Source organism: Opisthorchis viverrini (assembly GCF_000715545.1).
Source record: "Opisthorchis viverrini unplaced genomic scaffold opera_v5_28, whole genome shotgun sequence".
NCBI classification, from domain to species: Eukaryota; Metazoa; Platyhelminthes; class Trematoda; order Opisthorchiida; family Opisthorchiidae; genus Opisthorchis; species Opisthorchis viverrini.
In genome coordinates, this window is record NW_008751684.1 from 2,203,360 (window position 1) to 2,220,824 (window position 17,465).

The 17,465-nt window shown below is 45.1% G+C and overlaps 1 protein-coding gene across 1 annotated transcript in view; it reads left to right on the forward strand.

Annotated features, from left to right (window-relative positions):
* Positions 1 to 6,710, forward strand: part of T265_02359 (hypothetical protein) — a gene marked incomplete at both ends in the record, with an annotated part of 17,442 nt that extends 10,732 nt beyond the window's left edge. Inside the window, one exon of the mRNA XM_009166573.1 lies at positions 6,409 to 6,710. Coding sequence (XP_009164837.1) covers positions 6,409 to 6,710 — 302 coding nt within the window. The remainder of the gene's footprint in view (positions 1 to 6,408) is intronic.
* Positions 6,711 to 17,465: the final 10,755 nt, after the last annotated feature.

Sequence of the window (17,465 nt, forward strand, 5' to 3'; positions counted from 1 at the left end):
TGCAGTTCGTGGTTGTACGGGGGCTGGGATCCGGCCAGAGCGCCCACACCTAAACAGGAGGACGATTAGGGTCCGCGACCAAAGCCTTTGGTTCAAAAGTTTAACCGCAAGGCAGCGGTGTTCGGCTGGAAATGCAAGTACATTGCCATTTTTTTACGGAACACGTCATCATACATGTTCCGACCCCCTACCTGGAGGGCCTGGAGACTGTGTTCGTCGGACCTCTACCCATGGACCAACCTGGTATGAGAGACTCTGTGACCATCGTGCGGGCACTCCCCAGTATAGCTCAATGAGTCACCGAGGTACACAAACCGCCCCACCACGGTAAGGTCGTCTCTTCGTGACGGGTCCACTCTCTTCGTGACTGCTGGATTTATGCACCAATTTACCAGCTCCCGCCTGCAACGCGCAGCTACCTACCCCCCAATGGGTGAACTAAACTACGGCAGCTACAACTGTACGACGAGTACGCGGTTATTACAGCTGATGATGGATGATTTTATGTTGACACTGAGCAGGCTGGGCTGTAATTCCGTTTCTAATTTCAGGGCCCTATCTATTAGGCCGAGAGCCTGATGGTCATCCCATACTTTCGCGTCCTCTTTTCTCTGTATCGACATACGCTTAGCAGAATCGCTCGTTAAAAGGCTCAATAACTGCCGGCAAACAGAGTACAGATTTCCGCGATAATACCATTTTCACCTGGGGACTTCGTTCTTTGACAGTCTGATAATTTCTGCTAATTCATCCCGTCTAGACTGGAGCGATTTCAATCGATGATGCACGGCATGCAGGATGTGATGTCTATTTTGAATACTCAGTGGTCAATGAGGCAAGTGAAAGGTGACCTGAAATGTTCAATGTAGTTTCTTAGAACTTCGAGTGTCTTGTGACAAACAGTGGGTTGAGTTATCTGTGGACAGATGCATGTCAACCTTTTATCACAATATTGCAGGTAGGTAACGTAGCCACACATGTTTTATCATTACCGTCGTAACAAAAGATTGGTTTACGTGTATCCTAAAGTGCGCCACCAGATTTGGGTCTCTTGATGGTTGATCACTCCGTGAGGAGAAACTGTTCTTATATGTATTTTTGAATAACGTGAACAGTTCGCTGATGGATTCTGACAGTCATCTCTATCTGCCCTCTTGTGACTGATGTTTCTGTCGCTGTACATATTACTCAGGCTACACTGCGGGGGGATAAATTTCCCCACCTTTCAGTGCGTAAGCTCCGAAAGATGCCCCGTGGTGGCATCTGACCGCCGTCTGACAGCTAAATGCCATAACCATAGGGTACTCGTCAGAATGGAGATTAATCACGGATAACTGGATCACCCCTAACTAATCAACAACCATGGCCAGAAGACGGGAACTGGTGTCAAAGGCAGTATCCATTTACACGGTTCGATGTGTGAAATTCTGGTCCCAAGATATACGTTCGTGTCCGCACAATATTTACTTACTGAGTTTTTTAACTCGAAATGAAAGTCACCTAAATAGATCCATCTCCAAACAACGATGATAGGGCGATAGCGGCATGTCGACCATTACGTAACTACATCTCTTTGTCCTTTCTTCGTAGGTCACCATTGGATGGCCGTTTGAGTCTTCAAACATTTTTATCCTGCCATTGACCCAAAAACTGACGAATCAGCCGGAAGGTTTGCGAACGCTCACAGCTGGGACCATCATTATTTATGATCAGTAATTCACGCAATCTCTGGGGTCTAAGTGGGTAGCACGACGCCGTAAGCAGCGAAAATCCTAAGGAGGCTAGCTGACAGGAATTAACCGTTCCTTCAGAGATTCGCTTTTTGCGGCGTCACGATGCTCAACCGAATGCTGATGCAATGGCTCGTTATATGGACGCCTTCAGATAGCATCAGCATACTTCGAATGAGGTTAGTTCAGCACGAGACACGGGTAATGTCCGAAGGCCAGCATTGGAAATAACTGGTATAACATGCAGATTGGATTCAAACTGGCAACCGTCGTTTGATACAATTCTCTTGCCTGATTTACCAAGGTAGAAGAAGCTAGCATAAGCTAGCTAGAGTAAGCCAGAATACGAAGAAATATTTGGATTCCTTCAAACAGGAAATTGAGAGTCTCTTCTCAAAACTGACACCCCTTGTCTGTTTACACGTGCCCAAACACGTTTGCGGCCGTTCTTGTTTTTGCTCCGATAACAGGCTACCCTTTTTTTCGTGCTTTGCCACAATTATCGAAGATTCCAACATCAGTGTTCACACTGATGCTCAACTGCCGTGCTTACTCGTTGACGGCTACCGTATTCATGGACTAATGCACAGGATCGAAGCTTTCGCCCAATCATCGTTCAGCGGCTTCGGTTAACCTGAAAGGCATGAGCGAAAAAAGGGCATCGCACAGTTCTTTAACTTCTCAGCGCAGGATAGTACGCTTCCCAGCGCAAGGGATCGAAAAAAAACATCTAAAAATTGTTGTATATTTGCTGTTTTTCAAGTATTTCATCATTTATTGCTAAATCACTATCTTCCGTTTTCAGCTCTCAGTGTCAAAGTTTTGAATGAATAAAGCCTAGCTTTCGAGCCCTCAGTCTTTTCCATTATCATTCTGATTGTCGTTGCACTCCGACCCTCGTCGTACACAACAAAAATGCCTTGAACTGGGATCTAGACAGAGCGTGAACAGCCGTCCGGGGAAGGTTATTCCGTGAAAGGAAAAAACTGTTGCCAGATAAAAAGAAGTGCGTTCTGAGCGTCAAAATCCTCTTACCATGTCTCAGCCGTGCGCGATTTGTGTCACTGGTGAAAAACCTAATGGCCAAACCTTGTTCAAAGAGGGCGTAAGCATTAATTCCCTTCGGAGCGAAACACGCCAGGGGAAGAGTCCATTTACCTAGAAAAGGGGTTTCATAACCAACGGGTTTAGGACAGCAGCCAGCTTCGTAGCAGCTCGTTGGACACACTCAATGACAGTTACGATTCGCGTCCTGAGTAGACAACTAGGTTGGCATATTTAAGAGGCGGTCTGACGTAGGCCCCATATAGTATCTGCAAGTCCATGTGAGTAATAAGGGGGAAGGTGTGTCGAGTCATCCGCTGGACGAATGCTTTTTGGGCCCGTCTTATGGTGAAATGAGAACATGTTTGCAGCGAGCCGGAAACCCAAATCCTCTGGGTATATCTCTTCTGATGTATTCTCACTATGCACGACAAAGGGGTTCGCTGAGTTTCTACTGAACAAAATATGGAAGCACTTCGTCATTCGACGAAACACTGATTTGTTGCGTCTACATCCATTTAGTGTTGGAACCCCACAAAAAATACACTTGGATTTGAGGTCGCGTCTCAAAGGTAGTTGAAGTAAATCAAATTCAGGAATGAGTCTAAAACAAAGCATTGGTGAACCGCAATGGAGACCGGTGAAGAAGAGTAGGTCGAGCCTACTTTCACTCAGAATGTAACGGAGAAATCAAATCCCACAAGATCCAAACTTATGGGGGAGCAGAACGTGTGGGACTTGATCAAATGATTTCGAGAAGCCATAAAATATAGCATCTGACATGGGTCCTTTGTCTTTGTCCGTTAAGCTGTCCATAAACACGAACATGCTGCAGCATGTTCGTCACACAAAAACGGTTTGGTAGGAATCCGTGCTGCGCTGAGGAAACCAAGTTGCTGGTACTAAAGTCATTTAAGAGGGTCCACTTCTTCACCTTGCACGATATGTTAGTGAGGTCAATACGCTTCTAGCCGCCTGGCAACAAGCGGTCATCAGAGTTGCAGATCGCGCGACAATCACTTTCTTTGAGACAGAGGGAAGGTCACCTTCGTCGGGAGAATGAAGAAACATCAAACAAAAATGCTTCGTCAATGTAAGTGCTGTTTTATTCAGGATACTTAGATGGACCTTGTCTGGTCCCAGCTCCCTCAGTGGGTTTGACTTATGCAAACGTTAGCGAAGGAAATCAACCTGCTGTCATATTTGACTAGCCCGACGTTTTTCTTACTAGTCCAGCCAAGCTGCTCTCCCTTGGACATCAACGAAGTTGGTCTGGAGAACCACCTGGAGCACACATCGTGTCTGGCACCACGTCGAGTGCGGCATGTGCGGAGGATCCTTGAGGATCCCCTGAGGGAATGTTCTAATTGGTCCGAATGCGGCCAATCAGATTCGTCCCTTCACATTCACAGTTCAGCAGAAGACACTCGGGAACAAAGCTGACGTCCATCTTCCTCTGATCCGTGTCAGCTGCCTGATTCCCTCTTTCTGATATGGAAATTAGCAAGCCATAGCTGAGTTGAAACAGCTCAGCCGAAAGTTGACAGCTGGGTGCCACTGGCCCACCACCAAATTCTCGGCTCGATTTTGTGGATAACTTCGTGGTCATTGTGTGAATACAGCCGTGACAGCTCTCGTATACACATTGAAAGCTGTATCAAGCCACTGTAACTTCGATTATATGGTAACGGACCGTACTACAGGCCAGGTATAAGGGTCGGTTTTGTGAGACTACATGGTGTTGATATTCGAGAGTTTAACAAGCTCAACTGTCAAACTCGGTTAACAGCCCAAAAACGAAGTTTCACAGACAGCTCCATTTTGATCGCTGGAGGGCTACTTGACAGGCTTGTGAGAGATCTCAGCCTTGCTGGAGCATTCTCGGGATTTTAAGGCCAAATATTACATGACTAGACCGCTATAATTCACAGCAATGGTGTGGCTGGCCAAATACCTGTCTAGCAATTTGCTTTGCAAATACCACAAACAAACAACACACAAGGACGGGAATCTACATTGCGCTTGCCCGATAGATTTCATGAAAACACATTCACTGCCGTAAACAGGTTTGCAAATTATATGATAAATCTTAAATCAAAACAACCTGGCAAAAAAGATGTTTTCCGACGTTGCAGTTGCTGTAGATAATATTTTCAAGGATTCCTACAATCCTTATAAACTTGGAAAAATTAAGGGCTCCGTGTTTTGGGAAAACACTATGTCACCGTGAAATTTTGTCAAGAGACATCTCCTAAGACCCATGCCTTTTGCCCGAGAGTGCAGCGAAGTGCAACCAATCGGATTGAGCCTGTAAGTTAGCAAGCCTCTCCTCCAAAACTGGAGATTACAGTCGTATATTGTCTCTTGGTAAGCGCGCACGTCAGATTTACTTTGGCGTTCCACAGGTGTAGCAGAATTATGCGGTACCCAGAGGATTGGAATCCTCCAATCAAAAATGGGTGGCCATAATTATTCTAGGCGCCAACTCAGTGACAGCCAGATGCAAGACCTCAATAGAAGGGCCAGATTCTAGATAATAAATCACGAATTCATCGCCTCACTTTATCCGGAAAATTCATCGTAACTTCCACCCGACAATGATGCAAGTCAAACCGACCTGGTGGTTTCGGAAATACCGACAGCAGATACAATTTATTACATTCAGTGTTGGACGAATGGGTTCGGTTCATTCCTCACAGCATTCGCAACTGAGAGATGGACGGACCGAATTCACTGACGAAATTTTTTGATGGGTTACACCAATAAAGAACGTCACAAAGAGGACGCTTCTGGTCTCATAATAGCTGCACATCCACAGACTACTGGAAGAGCTCCAATGACCGTCTCTGATTCAAAATGGCACCGCAGGCCTTCATTGCAGTAAATACGGATAGAGCTCCTTAACAACCCTCCAAATGACGATATACAGTGGTTTGATATTTATTATCGGGTATTTTACGCTTCCTTCGATTTTCAAATACTGCTCTTGCAAGCCTCGGTCTTTCGACGCAGTGAGATGCATCATGATATTCATGGTTGGACCGGCCGTCGCGGTAAGCGGAGGTTGATAATCGCTGAAGGAACCTTAAGTCACTCGCAGAACAAGATACAACACTCTCCTGCAGTAATTGGATTGGCTGAGGATCATTGAAACTTCCTCGTTTTGGTGAATCACTTTATTCATTAGAGCTCTATGCAATGATTCATACGCAACCGTACGTTCATTCTGGTTGGCTCAGCGGTTATACGCTGAAATACAAAATGTTGTTAGGATAGGGGTTTCATTCAGCATTCACTTTGGCTGGTACTAAGTGGATGATCATTAGCCGGGCTACCGCTGCTCCTACTATGCCGTGTGCCTTCTAAAACTGTAGGACAGTGGATATGACGCGAACCGACAAGTTCTTTGGCGTGTATGACATCCAGTGGATTTGAGAATCACTGGGGGGGCTCGGATGGACGCGTTTAGTTCCCTGGTTTCACCTGCGCTGAACAAAACCCCGCATTTATCTTCTCGCATCACATTGGTTGGTAGTCTGCGCCTGTTTATTTCTTAACTATCAAACCGGACATGGACAGCAACTCCGCTGGCACTGAAGAAGCAAAAATGCTTTTGAGAACTCCTGTTTTTCAGGTGTGTTTCAAAGGGCTAAGGATGAGAGTCCCGATGAAAACTTCCTTCACCTGTACAATTTATCAAAGCGTTTCATTATACCGGTACCTTCCGCTATCCTTGAATCAACACTACTTCCTCTCGCTTCGGAGGCCATAAAAGCTACCGAAAAACTCACGTTTATCGCATCTCGGTCTGAACACACCAGCCTCAAACGACAGATGTATCTGTTAGCATTTCACCATAGACGCCTTTTGTGCACACAGAGGTTGATATCGGTGATTAATGGTCATTCACTGGATATCGCCTCTCTAGTCCGCTGATTTGATGCCTGGTCAAGGAGAAAATGGGGAGATTCCGCCAAACTGTTTGTTGCTCGCAATATTAGGAGTGATCTTGACCACCAGAGTTTTAAATAGCAGCACCGTTGCGGCGCAAAGTTCCCTAAACTGATGATCCAAGAGTAGACGGCAATAAAAAGCTAGAAACCTGTCTATTTCACGACTTTTGTCGCGCACGTCAATTGATATCATTCAAGCACGGTGAGCAACAGCGCAGAGAAGTGGACGGCAAAATAGGGAGCATGTTTAGCACATTGGTAAGAAATTGTAAGTGACCGAACTACGTGATCGGATTGATCCGGGAGCGTCGATGACACATTCAGTCGATCCGGATTAAATCTGAAAGCCTTCGGAGACTGTGGATGACTTCAAACACTTAAGTTCCTAGCCAAGGTAGTGAATGACGTGAGTCGGGGTAATGGGGCGCAGAAGTTCGCCCTAGAGTCAAGTGGTACTTAGAATACCAGAAGTATGTTCCTTAGGAACAGCAGGATGTGGTCTTTTTCGGTGGATAGATTATTACTGGTGTGTAGGACCTAACATTCACGCTGATAGGTATTCGCCGAATGCTTTACATTTCTCCAAAACCATGAGCTTCTCACGATAACCTCTCTATTGTTGAGAATGTTTACATGTAATGTATTTTTCCGAAAATTTTATGTACGGCCCATTTTGTTCAAGGGAGCGAATCTTCACGGTCATAAGTAACCTCAAAATTTATTTCCATCGGGAACTGCCGTAAAACGTTAAACTTTTACAATGATCGGAGTTTTCAGGTTGTTCTGGGGCTGAAATTTTTTAATGAATCGACTAGAGTCCACATGGCGCTCGTGAAAAGGACATATGAACTGGCGTCGCCGCTGCGTTTCAATATAGCCTCGCACCCCATGCTTGACTGTACGAATACTGCATGCTGTGATATGGGACCTGGTAAGTTGCCCATCTGTGTAATCATCGCGGCATACGTTCGTTATAAGCGGATTACTCAGACGTGGTTTGACGAACGTAAGGCTTGAATATGATCATGAACCATGATAAAGTTTGTGATTAACTGAATGAGCTATCCATGGAAAATGGTGAACCATACAAGGCTTGACATAACCGGTTGCAAGGAGTGGCCAGACAGTTTGTGGCCGGTATTGTACATGGTTGGTAACTCATCATAAGACCGACCATTGAATCTCTAACTACGTGAGGAAGAATGTCGGTGATTAAAAAATACACTAATGGGAAATTAAGTGACATACGACTAACGTGCTATCAGGGGTCGACGTTGCCTGTTACAGTCAAACGGTATCTTCGAATGACGCGTTGTATCAGAACCTCCGAGAAGGCAAAATATTGTCTGAGCTGGGTTTGTGTGCGGTGCTATTAATGTGAGACAAATCTACAAAATATACGAACTACGGCGATAGACACTCATCCAAAACAAATAGTTTAGTTGCACCATAAAATTACGAATCAAGCGATCAAACAAGCTCACGCGTGACAAGGTCACACGTACACAAGGTCAGTTACAAATTGGCTGAACGACTCTAGCTAAGAATGACGGGAACGCTATTGACAAGCAAACGTCTTTTCATACGCACTCGCTAAACACAACGGCGGACCAAAGGTTACAAATAGGGCCAGAAGAAACATCAGGAATTCCAAATATCAAAGTAATGTGTGCTACACTAACCAACCATCTAGCCGCGTAGAACCCACGTCGATCGCAGGGGACAGATGAACGAACTCAGCTTACGCACGTAACCAACTTGCGGCCCGGCTCCACGACGCCAAGTCAGCAAGCTAGATGTTGTCATTCGATCAAGTGGCATCCACCTCGAATATGTAAAGTTAACAGTCCAACTTTCTTGAAATAAAAAGTTGAACTTCATTAAGCGTTTTTAATATTACGTTTGTAGTGGCAGCAGGCGTGACCAGCTAACGCCATGAAATGAGAGGTGCATGTCAGGTAGTTTAGATACATATCACGATGAGGTGGGCGGCTGAAAAACTGAGAAGAATACTCATCCTTAAGCGCGGGGAATCCAGCGTGGGCAATCTCGAATTTCGGGCCAACGCCATTTTTGCGGGTGATATACGAGTTCTCCGTGTGTTAAACGATGAATCGTGGGTCGGTGCGTTGCGGTAGCTGAAGGTTTTGTCGGAATCTGTGAGCGTGCACTTCGACAAACAGAAAACTCACTGCAAGGCATTTTCTGTGCAAGTAATTGTGTAGAATGTTTTGGCTTTTCGCAGTGTCTACGACTTAAATACACGGATAATGTACAAGACGTACCAGGATATTGATGGCTTCGCGACTAAAAATAGAATATGACACCGAAGCCGAAAAATATACCCGTTAAAACTTATGCCGCTAATTTCTCCAAGACAAACGTCTTCAACGAATATCGTTCGTCAATCATTCCCCTGAGAATGCCAAACAATTAAGGTGCAGGAGCAAGTCGTTCACGCTTAACGAATTAATAGAAAGTCGGATGTCCGTTATCCACGCCATCTGTGACGAGGAAGATGTAGAAATTTTATCTAAGGGCGTGACATTAGTTGCGTTACAGAGACTTACCCAAAGCGGTCAGTTGCATGTGGTACATTGGTGCCAACTACAACGCTGCCATTAGCCACCTGGTTTGGCACATATATTTACCTTAACCTTCCCATTACTGTGGCTCGCGCACATGTCTAAAGCTACCAAAAGCATATCATCCGTCAAGATAAAATCCAACTAAGAGGTTTTAATCAACAGAGAATATTGACATACATAACGGCGGTTGTACATGTGTGCACATATGTATGTACATATATATGTATATATATGTACATATACGTATATGTATACGTATATGCTGTTAAGGAACTTATCGGGTCCATCATTAATAAAACCGACGCCCCCCAGTTGATGACTTACCACAGTCTACCAGGGCCGTGCAGGTGTCCTTGATTTACCGGAATTCCATCATTAAAGTCTTATGACTCTATGGTTGTGTTAGAGATCGTAAGAAGTAACTGTTTGATGGATTTTGTATCTACTTAACCCGGACAGCCAATGCTTCTCCACCGGCTGTTATCAGCAAATGCTCTCAAATTGCCAGCAGCTTCGGGGTCCTCGACATCCTGGTGGTCTCACTTGCCTCCCGCCACGAAAATACAACAAAAACAGCTGCCAATGTTTTGACAACCACATCTGAATTCCTATCTGTAGCCATAAGGCCGCAAACTTAAAATTGAATGCATGCCAACGATTACAAATGGGGACTTATAGGAAATTTCTACAAACATAAAGCAGCTTATGGCTTCTTCCGTCTGAGCGCACGTGAGCAAAATGGAGCATTTACAACAAAATATTTTAATTAAAACCCTCCGAAGTTCCGGCAAAAAATCATAAGTAACCGAAAAATCAGCAAACTACACCCTAATCAGTGAATTTCTGAACTGAGCACGCCGAAAGCGCGACGGTAAATTATGCTGGTTAATCTGAGGGGAGGGTTACGGATATGTGCCAACTCGCCTTGGTTGTGGTTGGGCCAAGCAGGAAATACCCTGGTATTTTCGACAGAACGATAATGACGATGAAAGATTAACGCGGAGTTTATGAAGGAAATGTTTGAAGGAGCACTATCAGGCTTCTTTCTCTGGACAGTGCATTTTTATACATCATCGCGTAGAATATTTTCATCCGATTATCTTGTGCCATGATAAGTTAAAAAACCTGGATATCAAAATAAACTGAGATGCAATATATTATCGGAAATAATTGAATTTCTCCTTCTTAATTTTCATCAGTAAGCGCTAAACCGACAAAAATTCTTTGCGGGTATCTCTCAAAAGTCGTGGGAAAAGCAGTTTTCGGAACAGCTCCGTTGTAAATTATCCAGCTGCCCATCCTGTGGGGTTCGAAACCCACATCACGGATTCACGGATTGATACACATTATTGAGACTTCTGCCCAAGATTCTCGGGTCGGTTTTGTTCTTATCGTTCAGCGGCTGTCGTTTCCCTAAACGGCACCGGTGAAAAAAGGGTGTAGCTCTGTCCATTGTGTTCTCAACGCAGGGTAGTGCTCTTGCCAGCGAGAGGATTCGTATAAAAAATGCCTAGTAGTGCTTTAAACTGGGTTTCAGAAGGAGCGTCGGAGGAAGGTCATTCCACGCAGCTATCACCCGAAATGAAAAAAATTATGCCTAATGAATGTGTGCTTTCTGGGCTCGAAAATATTCTTACTATAATAATAATAATGTTTATTCCCAACTTGTGGGCAGCATACCGTCAGGCATGATCATAATATTACAGTCAGAACAAGAGCATAACTGATGGGGATTGCGATTTTTGGGAATTTCTTGGGAAAAGAAAGGTGACGTAAACAGTGGCAATTTACGAAATAGACTTCATCACACCTGAGGTGGCATGGGTAGGGATCCAAAAGTACAAGGGCTCTTTATCTCCTATGGAGAACATATCAGATGACACAAGATCCGACTGTTAGGATTTGAAGGCAGCGGGCAAAAACAATACTAGTGAGGGCATAACAATAAGCTTCCCGCGCCGTGTGTTTGTTGGGTCAACGGTGAAAAACTTGTTGGCCAAGCTTTGCTCAAACACGGCATAAATAGGAATTAGGTTCCCTCGGAGGCGACGATACTGCAGGGGAAAGAGATCAAGCATCGCGAGACGGGTTTTGTAGTCCACGGATTTAAGGCCGACAACCATTTTCGTAGCGGCTTGCTGGACAGACTCTATGACGTCTTTCGTGCCAGCCAGATCGAAGCTCTTCTGTACAGCAGATGGAGAGGGAAGGGTGACTAGAAGCCCCAATGTTCGTTTGCTTCCCTTCTGGTGTAACCACTCTGCGTGATGCGATTGGCGATCAGGCTTAGTGAGGACGCTGATAAGAAACGAATATCCCAGCTTCGCTGGTGTGATTTTTCCGGAGAATGACTCCCACATTATCAGTCTGTTCTCCCGCGAGCATTTGTCTACTAGAGACGCTGTGGCGGTCTTTATAGCCGCGTCGGAGAGCTGTGTGAACTTCTTCGCATCCAGCGGGCCCGGTATGGATAGTGCGAGCTACTCATTCAGTGAAGAACTTTCCTTATCAACTTTCGTTTATGTTGCTTCATTCTTTGTGTTTGAATCCTCCAGCGCCTTAGAAAGAAGCTCCGATTTCCCGTCCACTATTCTGATCAGAGCATAACACTCACATCGGCGTTTCTGTTTCTGCAATGGGGATTGAGTACAGTCTTTGGAGGTCTCTTCTTGGCTGCGGTATGCACTGCGCCCTTAATATGAAGGCAGCTGGCGCAGACAAACAGGTCAGGAGAGTTAGCTAATCGGGTTACCTGGTCGTCCTGTAAACCCGTGCATTTTAAGTGCCATCAGGCCTTGCAGGTGTGCCACTCCATACCGCGTTTCACGTTGGATGGAAGACCAGTTCGCCCACATCTGTTGTGGTCTATCGTTGGCTGCAGTGGACAATCGGTATATATTATGTCATGGTTAAGACTGGATGCAAAATAGATAGTGAACACAAAATAACTGAGGTTATCTCCCAAAAGTTATTTTGGAGTGATAAAATTCAACAATGCTTCGTGTGTATGCTTAAATAGATTGAAAGGCGAGAAAATTCACTCGCAAATTTGCACAATGGAAAAACGAAACCGATTTCGAACGTACCAAGCTTACTTACTGGTTTTCGTTTAGCCGAAAGCCATCCTATCACCTTTCCCATCAGTATAGATAACCACCTCATCCTTTATCCTACCAGGCGGTTCTTGCCCCTTCCTCCCGTTCTTAAACCTCTGATTCCGGCCGCACGATTCATATCTGTTAACATTCACAATAGCTACCCGTTTCTTGGCAACGAAACAATCTCTCCAGCCAGAGTTTCCGCCCCCAAACTTTCATAGATACCGTCCTCCGGAGATTGCGATGGCATAAAATCCCGTGTTCTGATACACGGCGTTCGTGATGTCCAAAAGCCTGTCCCACATCTTTTTAACCTCTCAAAAAACTTCGAAATTGTCCCCACTTAGTGGAACTAATCCACCCTACACCCTAGTTAAAAATCTGGATTAAACAAGCTACTTTCTACTACAGTGTCCCTTTCCACCGTGCCCCTATGGTAGCTCGGACCACTGAAAGTTTGATCAGAGTCCTGCTGATCAGGTTCGTCCCAGCTTAAAGTGTCATAAATGATTGTCAATACAGAATTCCTTCTCGGATATCCGTCACTAGCCCTCAGCTTTATTTCCTTGAGTGAAATAAAGCAGCCAGGGATGTCAGGTCATCCACCGCAATAGTTTACCTTAATATACAAAAATATTTTGACCAAATCCCTCACGCACCCCTAATGGGGAAACTTAGTACCAGTTGTATCGCTGGCTACTTGTTTCAGTTGTTCGCTTCCCTCCTACCTAACACAACTAGGCAACAGACATTCATTTCCACCATCCATCGCTAGTATGGTTGTCCAATGGGGCGTGCTAGGTTCAATTTTCTCCCAAATGTATATAAACCACGTCTTCGACGTCATTTCCCACGGGAAGGCTTTCTCCTTTGCAGGCGGCATAAAATCGCTTACACACATCCTGCGCCTGCTTAAGCTCTTGAATTTAACCGTATTCAAAGCGACATAGACCCACTTACTCGTTGATCAACTGACTCCGGCCCAAGCTTTTCTTCTGCCAGGTCCGAAGCAAATTCTTTCAACTGCTCCCTCTTAGGTGACGTTCAAAGCTGATGGTAAATCTGTCACCCATTGCAGATGGATGAAAGACCTTGTTTACGGATACTCCCATACTTTCAGGTTTTCCCACAAATTTGAGTTTGAAATGGCAGACACCATTATCCTTTTTCGCTGGCTGTAGATATCTTCCTTTCCCTTGAAGCTGATGCCGAAACATTCAGTGTGCAACTACCTCCAGAGCTCTTCTACGAATCGGGTCCAAAGCACGCCTGAGTTTGACTGCGAAATAGTTAGTGCGCAAAAAAATAAGATCATATTCCAATTGTATATTTTTATCACTCTGGATTGCTTCGAGACAGGAGAAGTCGAGATGCAAATGTCGGGTATGAACCACGGAACTTACGGTCAGTGAACTCGCGCTCCAACCACTCGGGACATCTCGCCCCCCATCATAACTGCTGGGCTCGTACCTATATGCGGCACTGATTATACGGCCTCGGGAACTTACGGTAACCTAATCCAATTACTAAGGACGGTCCCTCGCGCGCACATCGTCCCGTAACGTCATGCTGCTTGGTCACAGTTAGCAATCGCTGCGTTCTCACCTGTTTATGCGGCAGGTTGTGAGGCCTAAGCTATGCAGATAGACTACGGCAACGTCTAACGATGGTCTAGCGTATCAGTGCGTGCCGTCTGTCTGCCAAGCCCATGTCCTCAATATACACAACTAACTTTGGTGAATCATGTTTCTACTTATTGATTGCTAAGTAAAAACCTACCGTGAAATCAACCACACACCCCTTTCACAGGAAGCAGCCTTCACTTGACTAGTTCTCCGGAATTAAAATACGTAAATGATCTCAAGTCGTGTACATCATCCTCAATATAATTGTAAACGTATAAGTAAAAATTGACCAAACATTCACATTGAATCGACCAGCTCACCAACTTCCTAATAAACTCCTTTGTCCGTCATTACAAATCTGTGTACACGCTGAAAGTGGAATCAAACTGCTATGAAGGTAAACTTGTTAAGAGTTCAATTTGTCTGATAGCCGAAACGGAGGTAGCCATGTTTACATCGATGATTCGGCTGAGAGCTTCGGACGCAGTGAACTTGAAGAAAAAGAGGAGTGTGTGCCAGTCTTTCGTATGACCAATCGGTATACATTTGAGGCCTAGGGGTTGGGGACCGCCTGCATCCTCAAACGTGCACAAATGGACACAACCGTAACGGAGCTCTAGTGGCTGAGCAGGCGCATCTTAAATCTGCTAATGTACAGCAATAAATCCCACCTTCACTTCACCTCCACATTTCAATTCCAACTCTATGTAGCATAATATAAGCGAGAGCCACGTCGTCCTCAACATAGCTCGTAATCATCCCACACTCTACCGCAGTAGCAGTCTGACCAACTAACTAACCGTCTCTGAAAGTGAAGGTGATCAACCCGAGGACTACAAGGTTTACCATATCTCACTGCTCAGGAAAAATATCCTTCAAACCACATCTAAGCCACAGGCACCATCACAATGCTACTAATCTCGCTCTTATCCTCTGAGCGGTCGATGTGCCTTGACTGCTCATTCACATATGCTTTTCCTTATTGTCCTATTTGTTCACTACCTGGCCTTATAGTAAACCGAACATGGACAGAACAACATAAGTGATAAACGCTGACGCTTTGCTGCCGGAAAGCCATGATTTTTTGAAGGCGTGGCCGTGAAGGAAAAAATAGACGTGGACAAGCATGGGACTTAGTGCTAGCTAACTACAATTATTCCGTGGCACCTGCACCCCCAGACACTCATTCAGAAAGTCTGTACAAAAACTGGCAACAAGAACGTCACCGACATGGATTAAGAATCGTATTTGGCCGCACCTCCAACCAGATGCAGGGGGATCACGTGGACCCATCCTGGAAAACGAGTAGTACCGTCAGCACGCGCACCTTACGTAAGCTCTTTCATTATCCTCTGCCAGGTCAACAGTTGACTACCTCTTTGATCACATCACTCTGAACTAGGCACGAAAAACGGTGATCTGTTGAAAAAAACTTTCGGCGCGCACAACACAACACGCAGATTATGATGCTGGACACATTCTCCAATGGAAGTTCCCGTTTCACAACAGGGAACTCGATTTCCAGTTGGCTAGTTACGGAGTCGCCAACATCAGCCAACGTGAGCCACAGATCTGAGAAAACGGTTGTCAAATACCTGAAGAGGTCTTAGTTCCGCTTTTCGAACAAGATAGGTCTCACGGCCATACAACAAACCAGGCCCGAAACACACGTCTCTTGCGATCCGGGGTTACACTGTAGGTGCTATTGTCTTTTTACCCGAAGTAATATCAGAATGTGAAATAGCACTAACAATAAACAGTTATGTATAGTGGCTACCAGAGACACAAATTACAACTGAATAATGGACAAAAGAAGTATGAGACTTATCGAGTTCCTCGTTTGATAAGTTGTAGCCGATGCAGCCAATTTTTGTGGGACGCCGTTGAATTGAATGGGGTCTTGACCGAGTGTGTTGAAATCTGGCCTGTTCTTTGCCGAGCCCAGACTTTTCCTGCACAGTGAGTCGTGCGTCGGCTTGAAATGGTCTGGTCAAGGCGCTGTGTGAACTGACGAGCGTCGGGCGGTGGGATCGTTGTTCCGCATATATATATATATATATATATATATGTTTATGTTGTGAGTGAGGATGCGCTTGCATTGTTTGTCTTAGGATAAGATTCCAACACTCTTGATTAGTCGTGGGGCGCATGTTCGTCATAATGCGGACAGGAATGAAACAGCGGGTGTGCATGCGTTGAACAGATTATATGAGTGGATGAAGGTAAACATTAATGAGATAGTAATCGGACTGTGAAAGCGGTTGAAGATAAACGTTGATGGGGTGGTAACCAAACTCTGGTAAAGTGGTCAAAGATAAACGTTGAAAGGATGGTAACCAAACTCTGGTAAAGTGGTCGAAGATAAACGTTGAGGGGATGGTAACCAACAAATACTCTCCCGCTGGTAAAAGTGAAAAATAGTTTTCAATACAATGCAGAGATTGTTAAGTTGGGACGAAACGGTCTGGCCAGTGAACGTGTCTGCCAGAACGTGTGATGCGTGTGCTAGTAGTCGGAGTGAATTGGGCTGACGACGAGGTCGTTGTTGATTCCGTTGAGTCGGACTTAAACTTGCAGTTCGGTAATTCTGTCACTTTTGAGGGTGAATCAATACAATCAGTATAAGCTGGTTTCAGACGATCAATACTAACTGTATCAGTCTTATTACGTAACTGAATGGTGAAGTATCTGGGATAACGACTTATAACTGCGAATGGACCCTTATAAGGAGGTTGTAATGAGTGTTTGACGCGGTCGCAGCGGATGAAAACGTGCGCACAAGGGGAGAGGTCAGGAGAAACATAGGACGGTTTGCTAACCATTGGTGGAGGATGATGGCGTAGACGCGACATGTGCGTTTTCAGTTGGGTGACGTATGTTAGTGAATCACAGGGAAAACTAGTTTCTGAAGAGAAAAACTGTCCTGGGATTCGTAATGATGTACCGAAAACTAACTCGGCTGGTGTACATTGTAGTGTGGAACGAAACATGGAGCGTAAATGAAGCAGAATAAGGGGGACCAGGTCACTCCAGTTGTTAGGTTCTTGATGAGCTTTGATGGCCGTTTTTAAGTGTCTATGAAAACGTTCAACTAAGCCATTAGCTTGTGGGTGGTACGCGGTGGTGCGGATGCGTTTGCAACCTAGAAGTTCAGTTAATTGCCGGAAGAGTTGAGATTCGAACTGCGAACCACGGTCTGTTGTAATGCAAGAAGGAATACCGAATATAGAGATCCATCTGATGACAAAAGCACGAGCAATCGCCGTCGCCGAGATATCCGGAATTTGAATGGCTTCAGGCCATCTTGTAAATCTGTCGACGCAAGTTAGAAGATACGAACTGCCGTTGGATGGGGGAAGCGGACCAACAATGTCCAAGTGAACGTGATCGAATCGGCAGTCTGGTTGGGAGAAGGTGCCAACCAACG